We start from the raw sequence: 26,795 nt of genomic DNA, 5'->3' as shown, positions 1-26,795 counted from the left end.
ATTCTATAATGGAGAGGAGCATTAGTGGAATAAGGGTAAGGTATCACACAGGCTAAACAAATATCGTTTTTTTTAATTATTGCTGTGCTCCACATATGCTGAGATGTTGTAGTACCTACAGCTGTTTAATGATTTCCACTGTATTTCACCATATGAGATAGCTGATAAAGATTATTTACCCTTATAATGACCAAACAGGTTATTTACATAGTCACAGAGGCAATTTTGGATAAAGATTTGCAGTTTGCAGAAATGATATAGTAGTATTTTTGGGACCATGCTCAAATTTTACTTGGTGCTGCTCCCTGTAAATATTATTTGTGATTCTAATGTGGGTGACTGGCTAAACAAAAGTGAGTTCCATGGAATGTCTGAAGAACCATGGCTGAGCCAAACAGGGAGCACGAAGCTTATATCTGTGCGTATGGTATAGTAATTACACTGCGCCTTACTGTATTAGTATATAATATACAAAACTCAAAGCTACCAGAATTGTCCCTTATAAGATTTGCTGCAGAAATAGCATAATTATCCAGTTACTGGTCAATCAACAAACTGTTTTACTGTACATTTTTTTGTACTTTTTGATTTTGGGTCGGTGTAGTCTCTTGGGCAGAAGAAATAAAAACTTCCACAAAATCGAAATTATATAATGTTACCAAGTCTTTTCAGTGCATTAGGCATATTTATTTAAATGCTAAGAATAAAGGTTGTCTTCAACAGTGCCATACATGTCAGCAAGTCTTTTGAAACGAGGACCCCATTCACTAAGGTAGTCATAATTATGTTCAGAGTTGGAGCTCACTGACTCCAAAGAGCTCAGTGATTCTGCAACTGATCCGTTGCCTTCAAATGCATATGTCTGTAGGGAGTCATAAGGAGGAGCACAAGGATCCACATCAGCTTCTTTTAGTCTTTCCCAAATAAACTCCCTAAAAATCAAGTTGTCTGGAGCACTTCTAGTGGATGGACGGCTCAAGAATTGAATCTCTGGAGTCACATCCCTCCTGCTTTTGTTGTCTCGGATGATATTAAGATTCCTCAAAGTAGTCATGTCAAATGCCTCAGTATCTTCTTCACCTCCTCCCTCATCATCGTATCTTACAATGTTCTCTCGTACATCTCTTTCTTCATCAAATATCAATGGTTCCTTTTTACGTCTTCTCATGGTGACAATAAGAAGAACAAGCACTGCATTAAAAGACAGAAAGCTGAGTTAACTCCAAGTGAATCATTGAAGAAAAACATATACATTTGCGGTGTTCTATAATAGCTGAGGTTCAATTATGCCTTTTACTCTTCCTCTTCTCTGCCACTCCTCTGTCTCTAAGGATTAAGGTCAAAATCCTTAGAATGAGACACCCGTGCATGAACAATATTGCCAATGGGTGCTCCATCAAGCAGCAACACTACATGAGCCCAAGGTGACATTGAGGCTTCATGGAAAGACCTCAGGCATAAAAACAAAGTCTGGCCATTCTAATGGTGCAAGGGCACTAGGACAATTATATTACTGTACTGAAATAACTAATTCAAGGTCCTGGTGATCTAGAAAAAAATATGGCACCCCACCATAATTCATATTCATATTTATACATTTAATAGGCTGCACATATTCAGAAAATGAGAAAATGTGATTTAATTTGAAATGTGATAGCATGCCCAGAGAGCTATCATTTCTAGGTGAGACTCTCTATGCTTCAGTATTGGTTAGGTTAATATGTGATTTCACATTTATTTTACACACTGTGAGATAAATGATTCTAATTTACAATACTTATCTCTTGTATCCTCCTTTGAAAGATTTTCCTTTCTATGTTTAAGCCCATGGGGAAAACTGTTAAAAGTCGGCCTCAGTCTCCATAGCAGGGTGAAGCACATTTTTTACCGGCAGCATCCCTTGACACATATAACAAGCAATAAATTGCTTGTCATGTAGTAGCTACCAGGCTTTACTCTAATGATCCATATATTAGTAGAAGCCTTGCAAATGTAAAATATTGCTAGATCAGCCTTAATGTTTGCTTGAAAAATAATGTAAACACTAGTTCACTTTTAAAATAAATAGAGGAGACAGTGAATTTGGGCATATTAGCAAAAACTTCCTAGAAATGATTTGAAGCTATTTGTGTGACCTTTGAAATTGACATTTACATGCATTTATATTGTTCAAACAAGCAGAGGCTGTATCAATTAAAATTAAAGAGTAATTTTCTTGCCAATCATTTTAATTCAGAACAAGTGCCATATATAAAATAATATTTGTCTATGCTTCTAAATATATAAATATAGAATTATATTATGTTTTGACAATGAACATTTGGAAGGCATATGTCTTGTATGCAAATAAAAAACTAAATGCCTGGGCTTTGTTTTGCTTCTATTTATAAACTGTGGGGGCCTGTTGGGGCACCGACACGACAGTTTGCAAAGGCACATATATTTTATTTGAGGAATCTGATGGATTTTGCTCTAATGTGTGCTGCACGTTTTAAGAAAAAAAGTAATCTGGCTATTTGCTGGGATTTTTTGTTATAATTACATGAACAACGATATCACCTTGTGGCTACTATATGAAGTTTACAAAGATTTGTGCATCCTATGTGGCAAACTTAACAGATCCCTTGTGAATCACTTTTTCTGGCATATGCACCATGTACTGTGATTTTGCAATTTGAGGAACATAAAGGATGCTGTGGCTAACACAGTCATATTCAATACTGTATAAACAGTTGCAAATATGAAGAATTATGTAATTAATGAGTACCTATTTTTCATGCTTGTGAAGATATTATATCCAGAAATTTACAGCAAGCATTTGGGATTTATATGTGTTTACAGTGGAGTCACATCACAGGCTCTATACTGCAACTTTCTACAGTGAAAGGTGTGGCATAGATTTACAAACAGTTTGAATATAACCAGCCTTTATTCTTCATAGTTTAGCATTTTTGATATCTGTGTATTTGGGATCTGATGGTTGCAGCTTTCAATATATTACTGGGAACTGTGTTTACAGATCTCAATGTATGTGCTACCTGATACGCAAATAAGAAACTGCCAGACTTAAACGAAACCTGTTTAAAGTTATGAAATCAAACTAAGGAGTTTAAAGTACAACCAAAGGCTACTGTATGGCAGTCTAAAACAAGTACAATATCCAGTTTCTATGTGATGCACAAACCTTGACCTTCCCTTACTGATACAAATTCTTCTTTGTCTCACAGGCCTCATTTCCCAGACACTGCAGCTCACAGTGGAAGGATTTCAGCAACAAAGACAATGCTAACAATCCAGAAGGTAGTGGGTGGGCTAGGTGTGGCCAGCTGCTGATTGATAACCTAAAGGCTTGTGAATCAGCAGTGACAATGCTGATAGCCATGCCCCCTGCAACAATTTTCATACTGCTGTAGTGTAAGCAGACACAGCCTACATAAGAGTGGCTACTCTGCTCTGAATACAGAAGTAGATGATTAAAGGTGGCCATAAACTGTCCAAAATTTGCACAGTGGGTGTCGCTGTCAGTTCCCTTTCGGCTGGCATCCCTCGATCAGTTGATCGAAGGAGCCAGTTGGAAAATGTTCTAATGAATAGAGTGGGCAGCCAATAAGCTACAGTGGTGGCCACTGCCAGAATACAAAGAAGACAGCATTAAAATCCTCAATCAACGTTCAAAATTGTGGATGGAGGAACCTATAATATTTTCTTTGTTCAAAATATTAGTGTATGGCCAGCTTTACTTTACTTCCACAAGATGGTAAATTAGGTGGCTTTCACTGGCAGACTTACCAGATATTTTTGGGAGTTTGATGGGGGACTTAAAGAAAACTTTACATTTAGATGCAGTTATAATTAAGTGCTGCAACACATATTTTTCAATGGGAGGTCATAGGTCTAATTTAAAGCAGGCACCTAAAGGTACTTGAATGTACCCCTCTTTATCTTCCAGAACTCCCAAATATGGGGCTTTCATTATGAAAATATTGACTTCCATCACTAAAATTAATTTCTGGCTTTCACAGCTTGCAACTGCTGTCTCTGTATTGAAAAGTAAGGTGCATTAAATGGAGGCAATGGGATAAGGAGGCAGTTTTGACTTTGAAAATGAAATCTGACATGTATAGGTGGTCTAGGTTGTGAGAATCCTCATGTTCTCAAGATAATTAAGAGGTGCTTGAATTATACTTTATATGACTAGTTTAGAACCTAAAACAATCTCAAACTTGTGCTTTGTAGGGAAATAAGTTTTTAATTTAATGATAATAACTTGATGCTACATTGTATGCTTTCATCCATTACCATTTAAACAGGGCCGGATTTACTCTCCCTGCCGCCCAAAGGCCAGGTTCTGCGCCCCCCCCCCCCTTCCCATCAATGAAGAATGTCAACCAGTTGGCAGGGCAGCGGGGTTGGTGTCAATTTTGTTTACTGTTTCTTTATTTTACTTTTTTATCACTTTTTATATTGTCTTTAATTATTTCTTCTTATTTTTTTAATTTTTTTATTTATTTAATAATTTTTTTATCTATTTAATTTGTTTAGATTTGTATTTATCTTATTTACTTTTTAATAATTTTTTATCTTATTATTGTTTATTTTTTATCATTATTTTCTTATTTTTTAATAATTTGTTTCTTATTATTTTTTACTTTTTAATCACCGTTTTATTTTTTTATTTAATTATTTCATATTATTTTTTAAAAATGTTTTTTTTTTTTAATCAATGTAATTTTTTTTCACCTAACTTTATTGCTATCACACAGGAAAAAACAATCCCCTGCGTGATAGCAATTGGAGGTGACAGGTTCTCTTAATTGACCCTGTCACCTCCAATACAGGAGTTCTAGCACAGCAATGTGCTGGAACTCCTGTGACAGGTGACAGAGGAAGAGCACAGCTCTCCCTTCTCACTGTCTACAGTCTACACGGAGCGGCAGGGTTACTTATAACCCTGCAGCTCTGCTCACTGCAGTCAGAGACTCGGGACTCGGCGGCGGAGGACGGAACCAAAGGAGAGAGGTAAGTGCATAGGGGAGGACGGACGGACTGGCTGCACACTGTTTACATGTGATCTTGGCGACATCGCCGAGTTCACATGTAAACGAAAAATCAGCTGACTCTCTCTACATTCAGTCCTGCTTGTACAAAGCAGGACTGAATGTAGAGAGGGCAACTTCCCTACAAGGACACCGCTGCCGCCCCTCTGCACCCTGCCGCCCCGAGGCCGGGCATCGGTGGCCTTGTGGGGAATCCGGGCCTGCATTTAAACATATAATTGGTTCTGCTATGCCATACACAACTTCAACTCTGATTGCTTTCTTGGCAACAGACAAGTCTCTATCACATCTTTTTTGTTTTCATGACATGTCTTACAAAATAAATCTCTACACAAGATGTGCAAAATTACTATTGTTAGTGTACATTAACCTTGGCATCTAAGCCAATTACCAGAACAAAGAGACTTTTGGCACTGTCAATAACTAAGTTCACAGACAAAACACCTGTGAACTTGATACTAATGTACTCATTGTCTGTGGCTTGCTTTTTACAAGCATCTCCTATCTCAAATCACTGCTACTTTTTTTGTTTTAGCTGCCCTTGATAGTGGACACTGCCTACCAGCACATGAGATTTTGATATTATCCTTTTTTACATAGAAGGACAGAGAATAAATAATAGGATTTAAAAGCACACTGGCTACTTTGTTGTTCGAACTACTACAAAATTCAATAAAGATATATTGTTTACAAAAATAAAAAATAAACAAGTATTTATTGGTTTGGGGAAAACATAAAATTTATTTTGAGAAATAGATAATCCGCGCTTCTGGAAAAGAGACTAAAGTGGAAATATATATTGTAAATTAAGACCTAAAGCAGCTCTAAAAAGAGGATGGAAGAATCCTATCAGCAATCGAGAAAAATATATATCAAAGCGCTAAAGGTATAACTAATATGAAACTTAGTACGACCAAGTGATATAGTGAAATTAGGGTTTAGGCGGTCTAGCCCTAAACCAAGTGATATATCTTACATAGGATCATAAAAGAAAAAATTAAATTAATAATTCAATTGTGCTGTGGAAAAACAGATAATGATTGGGACAATAAAAAAATTTCAACCACTGTGTAAAGACATCGAATATATAACAATATATAAATGATCCACGCAAAAAAAATATAAAAAAGTTGAAATAAAATGTTCCGCAGAAAATAAACGTAAAAAACATGTGCAAAAGAAATTGGCTCAGCACAATTGAATTATTAATTTTATTTTTTCTTTTATGATGCTATGTAAGATATATCACTTGGTTTAGGGCTAGACCGCCTAAACCCTAATTTCACTATATCACTTGGTCGTACTATGTTTCATATTAGTTATACTTTTAGCGCTTTGATATATATTTTTCTCGATAAAATGTATTTTGCAGCAGTATAATTCTTGTCAGTCAATTTAAATAGAGAAAAGTAGTAGTAGTTTGGTATCATTGTGTGCACCACACTGAGCATAGACCAGAGTAAGCAACGGAGAGTTGTCTGAGGAGATCTGAAAGAAAATTACAGACCAGCGTGTCAAAAGTAAAGGCTATAATACAATCTCCAAGCAGCTTGATGTTCCTGTGACTGCAGATTGAAATAGTATTAAGAGGTTTAAGGTCCATGGAAGTATAGCTAACCTCCCTGGACATGGTTGCAGGAGAAACATTTACTCCAGTCTGAACAGAAGGATAGTGCAATTGGTAAAGAGCTTGGTAAAAACTTGGAAAGCTGAACATGAAGGTCAAGGCACAACAGTGTCTGATCACACATCTGACACTTCTGAGTGACAGTGGGCTCAAAAGAGGACTCCACTGTTAAAAGAAAAAAAACCCAGACTGGATTTTACTCAAATACATATTTACAAGCCACAAAGCTTCTAGGAGAATGCCCTTTGGAAATTGGAGATTTTTGGCAAGTCACATCAGCTCAATGTTAAGAGATGATAAAATAAATATTTCAAAGAAAAGAACACAGTGGCCTATGTTTTGGAGCTACTTTTGCTGCAACTGACATGGGATACCATAAATCTGCAGGGCACAATGAAATCTCAAGACTGTAGGAATTTTGGAGCAAAAAGTACTGGCCAGTGTCAGAAAGCTCTGTCTCAATCACAGGTCATGAGCCCTTTAAACCTGGGACAACTGGAGCAGTTTACTTGAGAAGAGTAGTTCAATTTAACTTTTAGCAAATGCAGACGTATCATTGACACCTACAGAAATTGCCTTTTTCTGCAGTGATTGTCCCATAATTTTTGGTCCATTTGTTTTAATATTCAAAATATTGTTTTATATATTTATTTTACTGGAGTCATGCTAACATTTAAAAAAAATGTTTCAATTTCCTTACTTGAGAGATCTATAAGTGTAGCATTCCAAAGCCAGTCAGTTTTTGGCAGACTCTCCATACACTTTTACTGTATGGGGCTAACATCCATTAATAACTGGTGCCTGGTTGGAGCAGACGATGCCAGCTCCTGAATTCTATGCATGAAGATCAGGGTAATGGATGTAAGCACAAGTTACCTAATTACATTTATCTACCCCCAGTTTTCAGACCTCTAGATCTAGAGTTCATATTCTGTACTTGATAACAGATTGCTTTGATAGGCTATTAGAAACATTTTTATCATACAAATTGATGCTAAAGATGATGAAATTGAACTGATTTACTAAGAAGGTCAAGAATTTTGTACAATAAATTGTCCAGTCATGTGCAGATGAAATAAGTAAACATGAATTTGCTTAGCACAGGACTGGATTATTTAAGTAATTATTCATTTTCAACTCCTTTAGTAAATCAGCATCACTGTGTTTTAAGGTCAGACCTGAGCTATCTTAAGTCTGTAACAATTTTTAAGATCCCAACATTTGATGCCCAAGCCTAAACCTCCAGATCACCCATAAATAATATTATTGTATTAATCCATTTAGGTTCGGACAACTAATAGCTTGACTAATAATATGTTTGTTGTTAATTGTAATGGATTTAAATGAATTATCTTACCTAGGAGTGTAAGAACACAGGCTAGTATTGCAATCAGAGCTCCAGTGCTCAAACCAGCAGGTAAAGTATATGCTTCAGCATTGCAGGTTTGTGCTATTCCATCAACATCACAGTCACAGACTTGTATAGTAAGTGTATTGGTGCTGCTAAGTGACGGAGATCCACTGTCCACTATGACAACTGGTAAATAAAATACAGGCTGTTCTTGCCTCCGGAATCCATTTCTTTTTGTTATGACTGAAGCTGTATTATCTGTAGAAAATAGATTTTTTATTAATATTGCATTTGTAATATCTGGAAAATAAATTATATTTAGCATTTAAAAACAAACTATAGTTATTATCCTCTGCTAATATGAATGGGTTAAATGATCCGTAGTACATGATATGTAGCCCTGTACCCCCTTTTCCACTTGCAGAGCTAGGTTATTTTTCTTTTAAATAAATATTAATGTAATTTTATTGGTATCTATCTACCATTAGCTGCCTCATTTCCCACCCTCGGCTTATATTCGGGTCAATACTTTTTCCCATTTTTTTTTTGTAAAATTAGGTACCTCGGCTTATATTCGGGACGGCTTATACTCGAGTATATACGGTATGTAGGTTGTCAGTGCATCTTTCTGTCAGTGCAAGTTTCTTTAGTACATTATGAATTGATTAGTTATTTGCACTATTCAGGCCTTGATTATTTAATGAACCAGCAACCACTGGAGATATACAAGGAAAACCCGTGAGCTACAGGATCTGCACTAAAACTTAAAACTACTGGAATGCATAGACTTTTGGTGGCATCTGCTGCTTCACATGGTCTTCTGGGATGAATTTATAAAATAATCTTCAAGTTTGATAATGAGATCATCTTACCACTATTGTTTTAATCGATGGGGCTGTCTAGTAATTCTTCAGTCTGGGGCACTCAATTAACTTCTGATATCTCAGTGACAAACTCAAAGGACAGCCCAGACAGTCTGCTCTGCTGTTTCTGTGATAGGTGATGATAGCAACACCTACCTGTAAGCCCTGGCCACATATATATATATGGGTCCTGTATTTCACAGCATCAATACAATGGCTTGTTTGAATCATCTTAGAGCCACATATTAGCATCAAACTTTCAGATTACAGCTGTCATTTTCCTCAGTAGGTTTTAATCTAATAGAGAGCATTGCAAAAAAGAATATTCCTAGTACTAATACTGAAGATAAACCCAAGCTCTGTCTATGCAGTCTCAGTCTAGTCTAAAAGCAGGCTACACTTGTGGGAAATGCAGACCATATATGGGCTAGCTAACAGCGATAACAACATTGTTATGTAATTTAAAAAAATTAATATGCAATATTTTGTTGTCTGCTTTGAGCCTGCATGCACCTACCCCATAAGCTTGAATGTGTTCCTTTAACATGGCCCCATTTCTATCCACATTGAAAAATCAACCAGGTATGATAATATGCCTCCACCAAAAAGGATCTCTAGTATATGCACACATATGAATGACTATGGTAGGAAAAATGTGCATGCTATATAGCAAAATAAATAGTTTTCAGATCTATGTTTATTATATAGTTATATTTCACTTTTTCTTGTGAGTTCTATAATTTACTGTATATATATATAAAAATATAAAAAATATATCTAAAAACTAAAGTGTTTTAAATAACATGCCAATAAATGGATATTTATTTGTTGGGGCATGAAACTCTTTCCCTTTTAGATATATCATCATCACCCTACTACCTAAATAAAGGGTAAAGCTAGCTATACACTTAACATCACCCTTCTACCCAATTAAGGGGTAAAGCTAGCCATACACAGAAAATCAGTTGATTGCCCCAGCCATGCTAAGCAGTGTAAATACAGAAATCTATGCTGCCAGCTATTGTTTTCAGGCAGTCATAACAAACACAGCTGCATGAATACCTGAACAGTGACTGCACCTGACAGGTGCTGTTTCCACTGGCAACTTTCCACCCAGCTTGGTTTGTAAATTGACTTTTGTCGAGCTGGGTTGTATTTTCAGGGTCACCCACTGCTCAAATGTTCACCAATTCAGCAGAAATCAGCCACAATTCGAGCCATGTATGAAGAGCTTAAGTATAGCCAAAACGTTTTCTTCATTTTGGAAAATAAGGCAGATTCATCCTCTCTATTTGTCCTTGTGTTAACAGAATAGAAAGTGATAGCAAATCAAAAAGTTTACAGTTGGTACCAGAACAAGAGGTAAGAGAAATGCAATGAGGACACCTTGATAATGCCTTTCTGTTGTTGCACTTTGAAGGGTTAAAAAAAATTAAAACGATTGAGAAAACTATAAGCAGATTGGTGAGGTCAAACATGCCCAAGTGAATTGTGGAAAGGAGTAGACATGTCGTACAGTATATTTTTAGTCTCTACTGATGATATCTTTAAATGCATTGGGACACTGCCTGAATACTTTATCAAAACGCTGCAAATGTATCCATGCCCTATGCATTTAAAAAAAAATCAGATCGCTATTATAACATCTTGATACTCAAAGGAGTCTTAACATGCTGTATGTAATATTAGGGTAAATTAGTATCTAAACAATGTTTATAAACATGGTATATATATATATATATATATATCAATCAATGTGGGTGTGTGTGTGTATATATATATATATCTATATATATATACCATATCATTTTTAAGGCATTAGAGTTGCTGTCAAAATCTAGACATGATACAAAGTCAAGCAAATGTCACTCTGCTGATATTCAATCAACAGTTATAGTGAGGAGGGACAGGCAATTTAGCATTACTTTTGATTTCTCACTTTTTGTCAGCAATGTATTACCCTTTGGCAATGCCAGAATTAATCAAACCATATACAGTACAAGAAAAAGAAATATGTACTCATGTCTTATGAAAACTGCAACTCAAATTTTGATATATATGTAAATGTTGTGCTTTTGCTACAAAAAAACTGTTTCTTTAGTTGTTGAACAACTCATTAAATTACATACTGAATGTATCTACACATGCAATAAAAGAATGTAATAATATAGCCACAAATACTCAAACATTATTTATATGCTTAAGAAGACAACAAGCACACAAATAATAATATGCTGTGCTGAAGAATAAGAAAAATAAATTGCACTGACAGGCATGAAAGAGTGATGACTTTTTTTCAAAATGATGTCCTTGAAGATGTAATATACTACAGTTGATCTGTGGTTGCACTGAAAACAGTTACCATGACATTTCTTTATTATATGGCCGAGCAAGCCGCTGTTTGTAGAGGGAAAAAATACTGAGCTGGAAAGGTTAGCAAAGCAGCATAAAGAACACTAAAAAAAAAAGTATTGTACTTTTTGATTGAATAATTCTAGCCTGTCATAGTTATTTTGTGTTTCGAAAAGTTTTCCATACAACTGAGCCCAAAGTGTGTCCTTGTGTGTCACTATAATGAAGTTTCTTCCGGAGCAATGCCAAATAGCATAAATCATGATTACATATGCACCTATTAATGAATACTTCTCAAAGGCTTTCTTAATATTGATACCTTTACGTGAGATGCTTACATATATATTAAACAAATGACTGCACCAATAACCTCTAGCTTTGAAGTTGAATGCTGTATTCTCACACAAATTAAATCTTCAATTTTATAGGGCCCTTTTTGATTGTAAGAATATGTGCATAAGGTTCAGCATTAAATGTTTGTTTCACAGAATACAACAAATACCCTCTCTTGCAGTACTGTCCATGTAAATGTATTTACAAATATGCAGCGCCAATCTTGTGAATGTGCCTAACTAAGTGATGACTAGATGTCGTGTACACCTCTATTGGTCCATCAACCTATATTCCAACCATGATGAGTGAAAAAATTGTGATATATATATATAAATAAATAAATAAGCAATCAATATGTATAGGTCACTATATACCTTCAAAATTATCTAGTGTACAAAATAAATCCACCAAACATATAAAGCAAAAAATCAGTGTATAACTCAGTGACTGAGTTGTATACTCATAATACTATATACACCTGTGTATCTGTGGTACGGTTATACAATAACCCTGGATAGTGAACCCCACAGTATCCCTTTAAATATTAATATTAGTGTTGAAACACCGTGAATAGTCCATATGATCATATAGGATTCCTGGTGCAAAAAGTTTATCACAATCTGTGCGTTGATGTGAGAAGTCCTGTGAAACTTGCTGGGGATTTAGGCAAGTGCTGTACGTCTCCCCTCAAAGTGTGCACTCACCGTGATGTGATGGCTGTACTAAGCAGCCGAAAGCACTTGTATGGTGACTCACGGGGTCCTCACTGTGTCTTTTTTCCAATTGGTGTCCAGCGAGCGGTGTGTCTCCATACTCACACAAAGAAAAAACTCTTCATTGTGTAATAATCCACGCCTAATCCACCATACCAAACACATGAGTTCGTTGTTTTACCACTTAATCGGCCAGCAAAGACTTTGTTATACTTTTTTTACTGGATTTAAAATAAAGCCCTTTTGGAAATTATTACACAATGTATATATATTTTGGACACTAGATAATTTTGAAGGTATATAGTGACCTATACGTAGTGATTGCTTATTTGTTTATTTATATATATATATATCACAATTTTTTCACTCATCACGGTTGGAATATAGGTTGATGGACCAATAGAGGTGTACACGACATCTAGTCATCACTTAGTTAGGCACATTCACAAGATTGGTGCTGCATATTTGTAAATACATTTGATTGGACCCAGTTGTCTTTATTGCAGCAGCTTTCACATTATTTAATAATTCACCATTTAATATTATATAGTTTATTAAATTATGTACACGTATTATCACTCATTTAGCGCAGGAATAAAAACACAAACAATGTCCATGTAAAACCTGACTGTCTAAATCATTCTAAAGAAAGAATGCAATGTATATAGGAAGCTCTCATCAACTGCCACTTTAAGCGGCTGCTACTTTCAGGGCTTTATGTAAAGTGCACCTTTATTTTTGAAGGAAGCAATATGCTGCAAAGGAGCAGATAGACATTAGGGGTGGTCTTTTTATGTAATTTCTGAAGATATTAATTTATTTTTGAAAGGCAATGTTAAGCCTCATCCCTGTACATAATAATAATTTCCTCACCTATGCTAATAATTTCTGCCCACGACCGAACGTACGTTCCAAAATCGATTTTCATTTGTTCAAAATTAATTCAGTGTATACCATATTTAAGGATATGGAAGGTTCTGATATTGCTCTTCTTCCATTACACCTCCAAACAATAGGCTCACATCAATATCCAAATAAACAACAATACCGTGCAATGATATGTATTGCATAAAAAATATGAGAGACTTACATATCAGATGTAGCCAAACAAAGCTGACAAACATAAAAAAAAATGTTGTTAAAAGGTAATCTTTAAAGAAGAACTCAATAATTTTTTTAATTAACCCCTGTAGTAAGGCTACCCCTGCATTGCAACAGTTAAGTGCTTGTTTGTGTCTAGGTGTTCAACAACAAAGATATACTCACCAAAATCTCCGAACCAGCCAGCTGTCATGGAGCTCCCTCCAGCCTCTCTCCCCCTCCCTGCAGCATTGTAGTCTTCATCAGCATCCTCACGTCTATACACAGTGTATAGACGTTGATGATTTATGGGGCCTTAGATCGCTACAGAGGAGGGGGAGAGATGTTGGAATGACCGGTCTAAGAAGATGCTGACTCATAGCTTTGGGTGAGTATAAGTTTACCTGAACAAAAATGAGGAGCTAACCCTTGCAGTGCGGGGGTAGCCCCACTGCAAGCATTAAAAAAAATTGCTGGAGTTCTATTTAATGAAAATAAAGTTAATTCATTTGATTTGATTAATATTACTGTATTACTAATACATTACTGTGCTGTTTTATCAATTATTTTCCAAAGAAAAGCTTAAAGCTTTAGCTGCAGCCAACCACTTATAAGTTCCACTAGCTTATAATTGATTACTTTTGAGTTGTTTAAAAATCATTTGCCTACTGGCTAACTTAGTAGAGACATACTTCATCAGCAGCTGCAGCATTGAAGTGTGTCAATTTTGCTTTCAAAGATAAATTGGTACATGGATGATAGGATCTCCTGGAGGAGTGTATTGAGGGATGATTATCTCAGATTTTCACAAACATTATAGTGCTGTTTTTTGTAAGATTAAAAGTTAACCTTATTTTATCCATATAACGTAACGTATCTCCATGAAAGGGTGTATGTACAACATGTATGTACACACACAAGCTCAAACATCTATAATGCTTCTAATTATACAGAAATTGCTCTACCTTACCCATTCACAACAGGTCAACAGAAATGCTTACACTTACCTTTATTGTCTTGTAATGTAAAATTAATGTTACTTGCATCAGGAGGTAAACTGAAATAAAACCAATGGCCATTTGATGGTTCATCTTTATCTACCGCACTTATTTCCTGTATAACCTATGAATAACAAAGATATTTAGTTTTTAGATATTTAGTTTAAAGATATTATGGGGTATAATATAGTAATATTACACAAAAAAACAAATGTTTCTTAAAATGTTATTCCAGGCTAAAGGAAATTCCAAGTTTTCTTTAGAATAAAGGGGATAAGGAATACCCCCAGATGAATGAGTAAGGGGTTAATAATATCCTTTGTTACTCATTCACAAAAAAAGTACATAGTAAATTAATCCATTCATATTGTAAAAACACATATTTAATAAAAACACAGTCTCAACAATGCTACCCTGCCACTACTCCAGTCTTAAATTACAGCTTCCCAGTGCTTTTGGAGTGTAAAAACACCACCCAGGATCACCACGGGGTCTATTCACGAAGTTGCCGAAGGATCTAGCCGTAGCTTCGGCCGATCCTTCGGCTAGCTTCGGCCCCAGGACCCCTTCGGTTCAGTAGAACCGAAGGGCTGCTGTACGGGCTATTCACTATAGCCCGTACAGCTCCCAAACGTGGCAGCTTAGTGAATAGACCCCCATGTGTTTATAAAGAAGCCAGCAGTAGTGCTACTGCCTTTTGATGACAGATCCCCTGGTTTGTTGATGAGCACAAGTCAGCGTGGAGCTGGCATATAACAGCAGTAGTGCTACCATAACACGATTACCCATACCTGGCTGCTGCCACTTTTGGAGGAGTACATGCTACTGCTCCACAAGTTCACATGTATGTTCAAGGTAATGGTTTGATCAGTTTTCATCTGTTATATTTAAACTGTTTTATTATTTGTTTAACAAATAAACATGATAAAGGGTTTTCCATAGGGTTCACTAAAGAGAGTGCAGCAAAATTTACCAGCGTTTAGGTTATCTTTGTCTTTTCGAGACCCCTAGATACAATATTCTGACACTAACTTGTTTGTGCAAATTTCAGCTTAAGCTATTGAACTTGGTAGACAGCATACTTTTTATAACTGGTGTCTCTAACTTAACAAAATATATTTTTTAAGAGGGTAGAATATAAAAATACATTTTGATTGGGGTCTGATAAATATTTAGACAACTCTTTTGATGAAACTGGAACTAAGGGGTCTATTCACTAAGCTGCCGTAGTCAGCCGAGTGAAAGACTGTCCTGAATTGAAGTGAGCGCTGTTTGGCTATTCACTTCAGGTTCACTTCAGGTTTGTATGGCTGATTTCAGCCGTATATCGGCTGAAATCAGCCGTACATTGGCTGGCTTTGTGTGGCTGTATGCTGAGCATGTTCGGCCGACCCGAAGTGCAGAAGGAGTTAGCCGATCCAACATCTGGATCGGCTAAGCCGAACCTCCGGCAGGCTACTCGCTGCTGTTCGGTCTATTCTTATAGATGCCGAACAGCAGTGAGTAAATAGCCGAACGGCATTCGGCTCGACTGTTCTGCTCGGTCCCTAGAAAACGATTGTGCGAAGCTAACAGTGACAGCTAACTCCGCCCAACTGTTTTCTATTGGCCGGCGGTTCTGCTGCCGTCAAAAAAAAAACGAAAAAAAGAATTTTGCCATAGGAATGCATTGCCAGATTCCTATTGGCTATTTCAATTTGCAATAGCCAATAGTAAACTAGCAATGCATTCCTATGGTGATTTTTTTTAAATTCTGACTCCAGCCAATGGCTCGGTGTCAGAATAAAAAGAAAAAGCAGTGTTTCTCTCCTGGGCGGCTGTGAGCAGGAGACTCCCGGAGCGCCCGGGAGAGTTAGGCTGTCTGGAGATCAGTGTCCCTGGTTAGCTGGTAACCAGGGACGCTGATCTCTCTGCAAGTGGCCGGAGCCAGCCGTAAGATCACGGCTGGCTCCGCCCAGCTGTCAGAAGCAGGCTGTCGGCCGGCCAATGGCCGGCCGCTCGGCCAGCTTCGACTTTCACCCCGGCTCAGTCGAGCCAAAGCATATGCCTTCGGCTCGACTGAGCCGCCCAGCCAACTTCGGGAGCTGTAGGGCTATACTGAATAGCTCGTACAGCAGCCCTTCGGTTCTACTGAACCGAAGTGGTCATGGGGCCAAAGTTAGCTGAAGGATCAGGCGAAGCTAAGGCTAGATCCTTCGGCTGCTTCGTGAATAGACCCCTAAGTCTCTTCTGGGTCATACTACTCCAAAATATCTACACAGGATTAGAAAGTTTAAATATGATGATGATGGGAATACAAAATACTCTATAAATACTCACTTGTCCTGGAGAAGCATTCTCACAAACATTTGTCTCATATTCCATGGCAAATTCAGGAGCATTGTCATTAATATCTAGTATGCTAATAGCAACGTAGCCTTTTCCAATCTGTGTTGGATTTTCTGGAAAATATGAATAACAAAATAACTGGCTTTTGAAAACTTTGCAACATCATTTTATGGAGCCTTTATCAAATGAGATACTCGACTTCCTTTCTCAAGGTAATACATCTTACTCATATCACATAGAAAAAAAAATAAACTTTTTCTTAGCAATGCTTTCATTAATAAATTACACATAACCAAGGAAATACATACTCACTACTAAAACAAGGTATGCCTGGCATTGGCAGGACAGTAATTCTGACCAACAGAAAACCAGCATTATTCATCTTCTGTATACAGAACTACAGTATCCAGAAGTGATTCAGCTATCTGACCAGTGCACAAACATGCAAGTTTGTATTCATTGCTTGTTACCTCGCTGTTAACTAGACATCAACAAATATGTTCGATTCACAAACAGTTCAAATCTTGCTTGAGGTTCACAAACTTTGTGGCAAACCCCATTGAAGTCTATGGGTGAATCCTGCTATTCAATCCATTCCATCCATAAGGCTAACAAGCAAGCTAACAAGCGATCATCATATAAAAGGCATTGGAAGCCAGATAGTGAAATGGGGGACATGGAAAAAAGAAAAGAAAGACAGTATCTCTTCCTACACATCATTGTTATTTCTTCCTAACAGCCCCTATTTTATAGAAAAGGGGCTCGGTTATCCATCCCTTTATATTATTGGCTCTTGCTAAACAGCTGACCATGGAAAAGGCTCTACCCTGCTTTGTTCTTTATTTTTTGCAGTGAACCTGTATACTTATCCATCAAAAGTTTCTAATATAGGAACTTTGTGAATCTCAGGGATTTGTTGCGAACCCATGATAGGAGCAAACCAAAACCCCCATCCCTACAAGTAACAACTCTGGCTGTAGTGTATAGAGTAACTGCTGCAATTACAAATTTTACAAGCTTTGCCATCAGATGCTGGAATCTACAGTATTACTGCATACTGTATCATCAGGGCACATTTATATGATCCACATTTCCTTGCATTTTGTAGCAAAATGAAAATGTAAAAATGCATTTACAATGAGTAGATTAACAGAAAGATGAGCTCATTATTGTGCTGCTTTTCCTTTTACTGTCTATTCACAGACTGTGGTAGATCCAGGACAGCATGGGCTAAGAGGAAGTGGGTTGAATGATGCTGACCATCAGGATGAGGACAGTTAGTGGTAGAAAATAAATTCTGCAGGGGACAGCTCCAGATTCACGGTTAATATTGCTGCAAATGCTGCCCTTTTATTTAATCTTTTAATGGGCTACTTATTTTTATCATGTTATTTTTGGCTAGAGTTCTGCCATAGTCCTGATAGAATATCTCTGCCTAGAAGATTTTGGATTTAAAATTATTTCTCCTTGAGGCATTTGTATATGTAACTAGAAGCGTTATAATAAACATGTACTCATATGTTGCTAGCTACATGTATCACTAAAGTTTAAATTATGGTAATTAACATGCCATAAGTTCTTTTTTCATTTCTTTTTATATTTGCCTACTTCCTGCTGCTGCTCTGTCCTGCATGCCCAGCCCTCTCATCTGTATCCACAAACACAGTTCCTGTAATCCCATCTTGCCTCTTTACTGCATCTTTTAACTTCCAAATAAATGTATGTCTCATATATTTTTGTGATATCTTCAGTCTTTATGTTCACTGTAAATTGCACTCTGTGCATTTAGGACAGTGATGCAGCTGGGATGAAAACAAATTAGCCACAAGGAAAAAATGGGTAAAGATTTAGGCATCAACTAAAATTCAGAAAAAGAAGGATACATTTTTTTTAGAATAAACTGCAATATCTATAGTTATGTGCAATCAATTGAAAGTAGTTGGAAAAAAAAAGGCAAGAGAATAACAGAACGGAAACAAAATTCTAACCAGCGCGATATAGTTCAAATTTGATCATGTGTAAAATCAATAAGAATGCATTCTGTTTACAACAGGCTATCAGACACTTTAAGTAGTGGCAGTGGATGTATGACAAATCTCTCAGTTTGTTTGAACAACTTGCAGCAGACCTGTCATAGAGAAAATAGGATTTACACATTTTATCCCTTGAACCTGGTTCTGAGAAATTGAAGTGAAATGGGTCACAGAGAGGCTTTCCAGAGGAAAGCATGTTGTTCCTTATTAGTCATTTTCTGTTTTTGAAGAACTGCATAAAATAGTCATGCTATGCTGAAACCTGTGAGTCAAGACTGATAACGGGCAATGTTACATTTGTTTTACTATTATATGTGCATGTTTAGGCTTGCTAACGCTAAGATTAAGTTTATTAAACAAAAAAAAACATAGTGACTACTAGATCCCTATAAACTGCCTATTTCTCAAACACATTAAGCCAAAGGGTAAAGGCAATAATAAATCTATATATAAAAAATAAAAAAATGCTAATAACACAACTATGCAGACAGACGTGTGGCATCTGATCAGAATGAAAGTGTCCAAAAAGGATGCATCCTTTAGAAAAAAAAATGTTTTTATGCGCATTCCAAATCAATTGAAATCACTTTAAGTTCCTACTCTCTCCTGCAAACCTCCACATCATTATAGGACTTTGCAATGATGTGGAGGTTAGCTGGAGGAGCCAGTGACAGCTGCAGGACACACAAGAGATTGACATTCCCAGAGTGTTGGTTTGTCTGCGGACTTCAGTAAAAGATTTCTCAGGATCTGAATGGCATTTGGAAGTGCAGGCAGCAGGGAAGGTGAATATATACCTTCTTCTTTTACATGTATGCCTAACTTCTGTATGGTACCAGGGTCTCCTAAAGCAATATAAAACAAGAAATCAATAAGTGAACTAATTGGTAGAGTATTTAAATCAACATGCTTATGAACATGCTTATGACACTTTTACATAAAACCTTTCTGTTTTCATTACATACTTTACTTTAGACCCAGTGACATCATCACTAGGTCTCTGAAATGCAGGCTGATCATGGTTGGGGAAGGGAGCAGCAGGGTGCTGTTCATAACTTACTGAAAACATCACCACACACTGCCTTAGTATTCTTCTCAAGAGCACTCAGCACGAATGCAAGCAGTGGGTTAGCTCCTGGGAACAGTTATGCAAATATCAAAATGCCTTATTGAGTGAATGTCAGTCTGAAGGAGTGGGGGTTCATGGGCAGGCTGCATTTGTATGCAGACAATCCTGATTGTGAGCCTCCATGATTGAAAGAAATGAAATCCAATGAATGAAAAGAGCGGGCCAGGGACATTAAGGCTGCATGATGCTGGACATTCTACAGCCAGAAAATGAGATGGACAATTTCTCTAAAGGAAAAGAACTTGTAGAACTGTGCAAGACTGTAACTAAGGCTTAAATTCTGCTATAAAGCTATAAATGTTCACTTACGGCTCTCCATTGCTAGAACGGTGATGTTATGAATAGCATTGGTCTCTCTGTCCAAAGGTTTTGCTATTGTAATAACCCCACTGTTGGCATCAATGTTGAAATATCTCTCCAAATCTGTATTACGGTCAATTGAATATCTGTAAAGAAAGATGTAATGTTTTCTTTAGATATTTGAAGAAGTATTCTATGTTTATATACAGGAGATTAAATAGTGTAGACATCTCAGTAAGCAAATATTGTGTAACAGCCCAGATTACTTCACAAGTGGCTACCTAGAGTATTTCTTCCTTGGCAATTGTTCACTCAAAAGATTGATGATTGATGGGTATAATGTAAGCTTCAGCTTTCCTCAGATACCTTGCCACTGTGGAGAACAGCTGAAGCAGTGAATTGCTTTTATGATTACAAGTCAGAATTTTTAGGTTCTGAATTCTCTCTCAAAGATTACACCTTAAATAATAAACATTGTTTACTCTGATGAGTTGAAGTTCAGGTTATTTTACTGATCTCTGGGATGTGCCGAGATCTGTAAGTTCATACATCTGTCATACCTGTCATTCCTTGTGTCATTGATTTAAGCTGTTTTTAGTAAAGTTATCAAATCTGAGGTTCATTGAAGGCATGATAACAACTTCTTAAAGGAAATGTATAGTTGTTTTGTCCATATATTCTTTATGCATTTATTATGTTTTGGGACTCAATTTTTTTAAGTCAGATGAGTATGAGATATTGCATATTGTGTGTCTCCTTCTGGCTCTAAAATTATCTTCTCTTTCCCATTTAGCTGTGTATCACTCTCAGCTTCACTATAAGAATCCCAATGTTTGCAGAACTGAATAGCTCAAGCTGCAATTACAAGAAAATAAACGAAAATAAGTTGTATCAGTAGTCAATTATTCCTTATGAGACAACTTAGTACAGAGTTTCAGTGAGACAGACTGGACCTCAAAGCAAGCACCATTTGCTTTGCTGTGTCTTTAGCTAACCCATATAACCCATGTTCTATTTATAAACAATTTACAGATCTATTCACCCTGCAAATCTCTGTGAATGTTTGTTTTGCGTGAATGTTCGTTCTGTGTGAATACAGGCAAAAGCAAATGTTTTATGTATATTTTCTTTTTAGGTCAAATGTAACAATCAGAAAATACCACCTTATGGCCACTAGATGGAGCTGAGCAGCATATAAAATAAATACTTCTCTGGTATGATCCTCAGCTCCATCTAACAGTCATAATGTGGCATTTTCTGCATGTTAAATATACTAAATAGAACCTGCATGTTTGCCTCTATTCATACAGAATGTATATTCTCAGAGATTCAAATCTATGGAGGGCGAATGCCTATGCTATTTTATTGTAATTAGACTCCATAATATTTTGGAACTGTGATACTACAAAGTATATTATATACTGTATCTAAATGGACCCAACATATTATAATTTCCCCTTAAAAATAACCGTTTAAAATTCACATGATATCAGCTCATATATAAAGACACAAAAAAACACAGTCCTGGACATCACCTAGGGCACACTTTTCAATAATTCTTGCTTTTAAAAACTCTTCTTCAACATACAGTAATACAGAAGATGTAATTTAATAGAAATGTAAATAAACAGAAATTTACATAGAAGTAAGGTTACTCTAAGGTTAAATAGATTTAAAGCAGGATATACAGTATTTTATTTTATATTGCAGGTTTCTGAATTCTTCATTTTACATATATGGATTATTTTGACTACGATGCAACATAATGTCACATTATGCTACAGTGTGCTTGTTCATGCATGTTAGTTACATTTCAGCTGCACAAACTGCTGCATATGAACATATGTGATTATAAATACAGTCCACACCATCCACAGGGAAGGAAAAGAATAAGCAAACAGCTGGAGAGCAACCTCAAATGAATATTTTGCATCTTCAATTTCCCTACTAATTGCTTTGTTCATTATACTGTCAAGTTTTGCGCTGTGTAACATATTTAAAACAAAAGATAATATATGGCGATTTCACACTGTGTGGAAGGTTTACACAGTTGCTGCCTTTCTCAATTTCACATGTCAATGTGTCTGCCATTTTGTATGAAGATGCAAGTGTTCCACAATGAGAAATAATTTAATTTTCTCCATGAGCACATGATCAATGAGGCAAAAATTAAAGTTTTTAATGTGAAACTTGGGTTGTGACCTAAATGTAAAAGCATGAGCAATAACTACAATTAAACGGACTGCAAAAGACTGATTTTTTTTTTACATTCCTGTTTTTATCACTTTTTCAATTGACTGAATGTCATATCTTTCGATAATATATTAGATACAATGCAATATTTTCCCGTAATTAAATCAAGATATATGGATTAATTTACACAGGGTCAGCATAGAAACAGAAATGTTACATTTGATTGGTTGCTTTGGGGTTACAGACTTTTCAGTAATAGTAAGGTTTGCAGCTAATAGCAGTGGTTTAATTTGCATTATTTGTTTAATGATTGAAGATCATTTATAAAATTAATTATTATCATAGTACCTCTATACTTGCTGCAACACACTTTACAGCTGCAGGATTTAAAGTGAAAGTAAAGTTGCAAAAATATGTCATAGATTTTTCTCCCTTCCTGTAAGCAATTCTGTTTTGTAAGAGTACACTGAGCTATGTAAGCTCACCTCAGTGTACAGTTTTTGAACAATTATGTACCTGTAGAAAGCTAGAATAGGAATGACATTATCTGGGCCCAATCAAATGGTGGAAGACTGGCAACAGAAGGAAGTGTTGACATTCTAGCACTAGAGGGGATCACTTTGGTAGGTAAGTCTACCATAATAAGCTATATGCTGTGCATACTAGCACGCAATTGCTCAAAGCTCCTGAGGTCCCAAATTTTTATTTTACTTAAGCTCTAAAAGATAAATTAAATGTGAATCTATGGTAATATAAGAAAGGGAGGGCTTAATAAATCCCATTGATTACATTATTTAAAAAAGGTTTTTCTACACTTTATTTCATACATATTTTATTAGATTTTTAAATAAGATAACATCTAATAAAATATACAAATACCAGCTTGCTCTCGAGTCAAAAGATATATCATAATATAGCTCATGGAAATATAGTTTACCTAGAATGTGCTGTCAGATTTTGACATTAAACTTTTTCTCCTCAATAGTATATTTAGATTGTAAAATATAGAGAGGTCTTTCTGCTTACTTAGTTTGTAATTGATCTTTATATTTATGTAGTTGACAGATATGTTTACAAAATAACTAATAGTTGTGGTTAACAAATGTATATACTGTTTAGAATGTTTTGGGACCTCTTTTTCTTTTTTCCTGATCTGTGCCTGTGGTCCCATTTGGGATCACGGTGGTGGCCGACCGTTGCATTCCGGGGAGGTGCGCTTGCATGGGTTCATGGAGCAAAAGGAAGAAGGAAATGTAAGCATGTGACACACAGAATCCACCCCCCAGATGTTTTTAACCAATGGTGTTACACCCTACAGTATGTTCCTCTGATGATCCCATTGTGGCAAAATGTATCAGTGATGCTTGGGGGTAGCTGGCCCCTCTCTATCTACCAACTGTTTTCTCTACACAGCGGCCACCACAGCCCCTCACTGGATCCCTACAATTAAGGCCATGTATGCATCATGGATGGGACACAGAAACCACGTATGTGGTGTTTGAGATATGCCTTCTGTTATCAGTTTCAATATTGAGGTGTTCATATAATTGTGCTGTTAATGAGGGACAGATTCTTGGAGGGTCAAGTGAATGGCTTACACTCCCTTTGCAGATGATGTACAAAATAAGGGTTTATGTTTGCATTATCTGGCTCAAGTCATATGGAAATATCTTGCTTTACCTGTGATTAATCCCTGCTGTGTACTGGATGTGGCAGAACTTTGTTACAGTTATACATATACCATATGGACTAGAGTGTTTTGATTTATATGTGATACTCATGGTATTTCCTCCGGCCCATGCACCTTCCCCCAACATTTCCCTTGAGATTGATAACACAACCATCCATCCCTCCCCCCATGCCAAGGTGCTAGGTGTCATCCTTAACTCGGACCTCACCTTTCTTCCCCACATCCAATCACTATGCAAATCCTGCCACTTTCACCTTCGTAACATCTCCAAAATACACCCTTTCCTCACGAATGAAACTGCTAAATTACTCATCCACTCCCTTGTTGTCTCCCGTCTTGACTATTGCAACGTCCTCCTCATTGGCCTACCACTACACAGGCTACCCACCTTGAGTCTATCATGAATGCAGCTGCTAGACTCATCCACCTGACCAACCTCTCAGTGTCTGCAACCCCCTTCCCCTTCTCCCCCTGATATATCTCAAACATTGTCTCAAAATATTACCCTAACTGTCCTCTCCTCTCCTCCCAAGACCTCCTGCATCCAGCTCTCTTGTCAACTCCTCCCATGCTCGCCTCCAGGACTTCTCTAGAATCTCTCCCATTCTCTGGAACTCTTTACCCCGACCTGTCCATCTATCTCCCACCTTGACTGCCTGTAGGCGATCCCTAGAGACTCATCTCTTCAGGGAAGCCTATCCCACCACAACCTGACCACTGAACCATCAAATTCTCAAACAATTCATCCCCAAACTGCTACCTCCTCATGTATCACTGGCCACTCCCTTTTAGATTGTAAGCCCTCACAGGCAGGGCCCTCCTTACCATCTTGTCTTGAATTGTATTGTAATGTCTTCCTTATATTGTAAAGCACTGTGCAAACTGTTGGCACTATATAAATCCCGTATACTACTACTACTAATAATAATAATAATAATGATACTGTAGATACTGGATTTTTAATAGTACAGTCCAAATTATCAATACTATATGAACTAATCTATGGGTGCAAAGAACCCTCTCTACAACCTTTTTATTCAGCAATATAGATATTTTGTGATGGCATCATTTCCATAAGATATGTCAATGGAATGATGCAAGTGGCTAGTTCTGCCAATATTGCAAACAATATAATTTCTATGGGCATTGTGTGCTGTTAGTTTGTGATGGGATAATGAAATAGAACTATATGACAATATAGGTTTAATGTCAATGAAGTTGGCATAACTGCATGGTCTAGAATTTTTTTTTTTAAAGCTATATTATGATATATCATGTGATTCGAGAGCAAGGTGATATTTAGATATTTTATTAGATGTTATCTATATGAATGCTTTTTTAAATGCATAAAATAAAGTGTGGAATTTTGTTTTTTAATTATGTCACTGATGAGATTTATTAAGCCTCACATTTTTTATATTCCCATATAATCTCTTGCTTAGGAGGTTTCACTGGATATATTGTGAGTCCATGAATTGTGGGTTCAAATATACTTTTACACTAATGCTTAATAAAAATGTGTGATTCAACTGTTGGAAAATGTCACACCAGTTTGTTCAGTGTCATGTAAAAGACATGGGTGGACTTCCAGCAAACACTCCAAGGAGTAATTCAGTAAGTGTAAAATGCTGTAACTAACAGTAATTTATTTAACTGCATTTAAAGTGTATATAACAAAGAGAACATTCTGCAATACATAATATAGTGCCTTTTAGCTTCCCTTTTATCTGCCCCAATTTAGTTTGCAAGTTTTACTATTCAACTCTCACTAAATTGTACAGAGGTGGTCTTTAAAGAACAATACATGCAGTGTATGCATACAGCTGTATTAGACACAATTCGGTACAGTACATTTTAGGATACTTTATGAAGTCTTTACACTTTATATACTTTGTATTGTTCTTTTTTTCCATAATTAGAACTACATTACAACTGAAAATGTTTCTTGGTAGTTCTATAGCAGACAAAATGAAAATTAATACCTCACAAGACTGTTTGTGGAATCTGGGTCATGTGCCATTACAGTTCCAATGCTATTTCCTATCTTTGCGGATTCAGATTCCACCATTGTGTAAAAGGCTTGAGAAAACACAGGAGGTTCATCCACATCTTCCACTGTAATTTTCACTGTTGTTGTATCCATGAATGGACCAGCACTAAGAAATCGATTGTCTACATGTTTGTTTGCTGCTTCTATCCTCAGTGTGTAGCTGGTCTTCGTTTCATAATCCAGTTCCTGAGGAAAAAAAAACATTTGCTAAAAATATAACCAAATTACATGCCCTAGGTTTTCCTTTTTTATTTATATGATCATTTTAAAAATCCCATCAATTCCATGTGCAAGAAGCAATAAGTGAATAATTAAAGTATGTGTAAACCTAATGATGAAAATCTTGTATAAACTTTAGCATCTTAATTCAATTTCCAAAGTAATTATTTTTAATCTGCAGCTTTTATTACAATAGTTTCTGGTGATCTTGCTATGATGGTTGTTGTACAGGCACCACTAGTGGCCCACTGTTGTCACCATCCAGAAACCTGCCCTGGGAGATGACATGCAGCAGTTGCTGAAGTACGTGTACGTAGTCATGGAGTGGATGCAGGAGATCAGGAAGATAGAGATGCAACAATGGATGAAAAAGGTAAAAAGAGAATTGTATTAACAAACAAACATGGCAATTGTTTATGATACACAGGAATTACAACTCCTCGGTATATGATACAACTGGGTACTTGAAAAATGGCTTT

General features: G+C 36.5%; 1 protein-coding gene across 1 annotated transcript in view; it reads right to left on the bottom strand.

Moving 5' to 3' along the window:
- Positions 1 to 697: 697 nt before the first annotated feature.
- Positions 698 to 26,795, bottom strand: part of CDH7 (cadherin 7) — a 144,603-nt gene continuing 118,505 nt past the window's right edge. The window contains exons 7-12 of the mRNA XM_018571099.1: positions 26,030 to 26,283; positions 20,174 to 20,310; positions 16,694 to 16,815; positions 14,384 to 14,498; positions 8,042 to 8,293; positions 698 to 1,191 (exon numbers count right to left, since the gene is read on the bottom strand). Of these exons, the coding sequence (XP_018426601.1) occupies positions 698 to 1,191; positions 8,042 to 8,293; positions 14,384 to 14,498; positions 16,694 to 16,815; positions 20,174 to 20,310; positions 26,030 to 26,283 (1,374 nt within the window). The remainder of the gene's footprint in view (positions 1,192 to 8,041; positions 8,294 to 14,383; positions 14,499 to 16,693; positions 16,816 to 20,173; positions 20,311 to 26,029; positions 26,284 to 26,795) is intronic.

This window comes from Nanorana parkeri, unplaced genomic scaffold (genome assembly GCF_000935625.1).
Source record: "Nanorana parkeri isolate BGI_ZX_2015 unplaced genomic scaffold, ASM93562v1 scaffold1676, whole genome shotgun sequence".
In the NCBI taxonomy this organism is placed as follows: domain Eukaryota; kingdom Metazoa; phylum Chordata; class Amphibia; order Anura; family Dicroglossidae; genus Nanorana; species Nanorana parkeri.
This window is presented reverse-complemented; position numbering and strand designations above follow the sequence as displayed.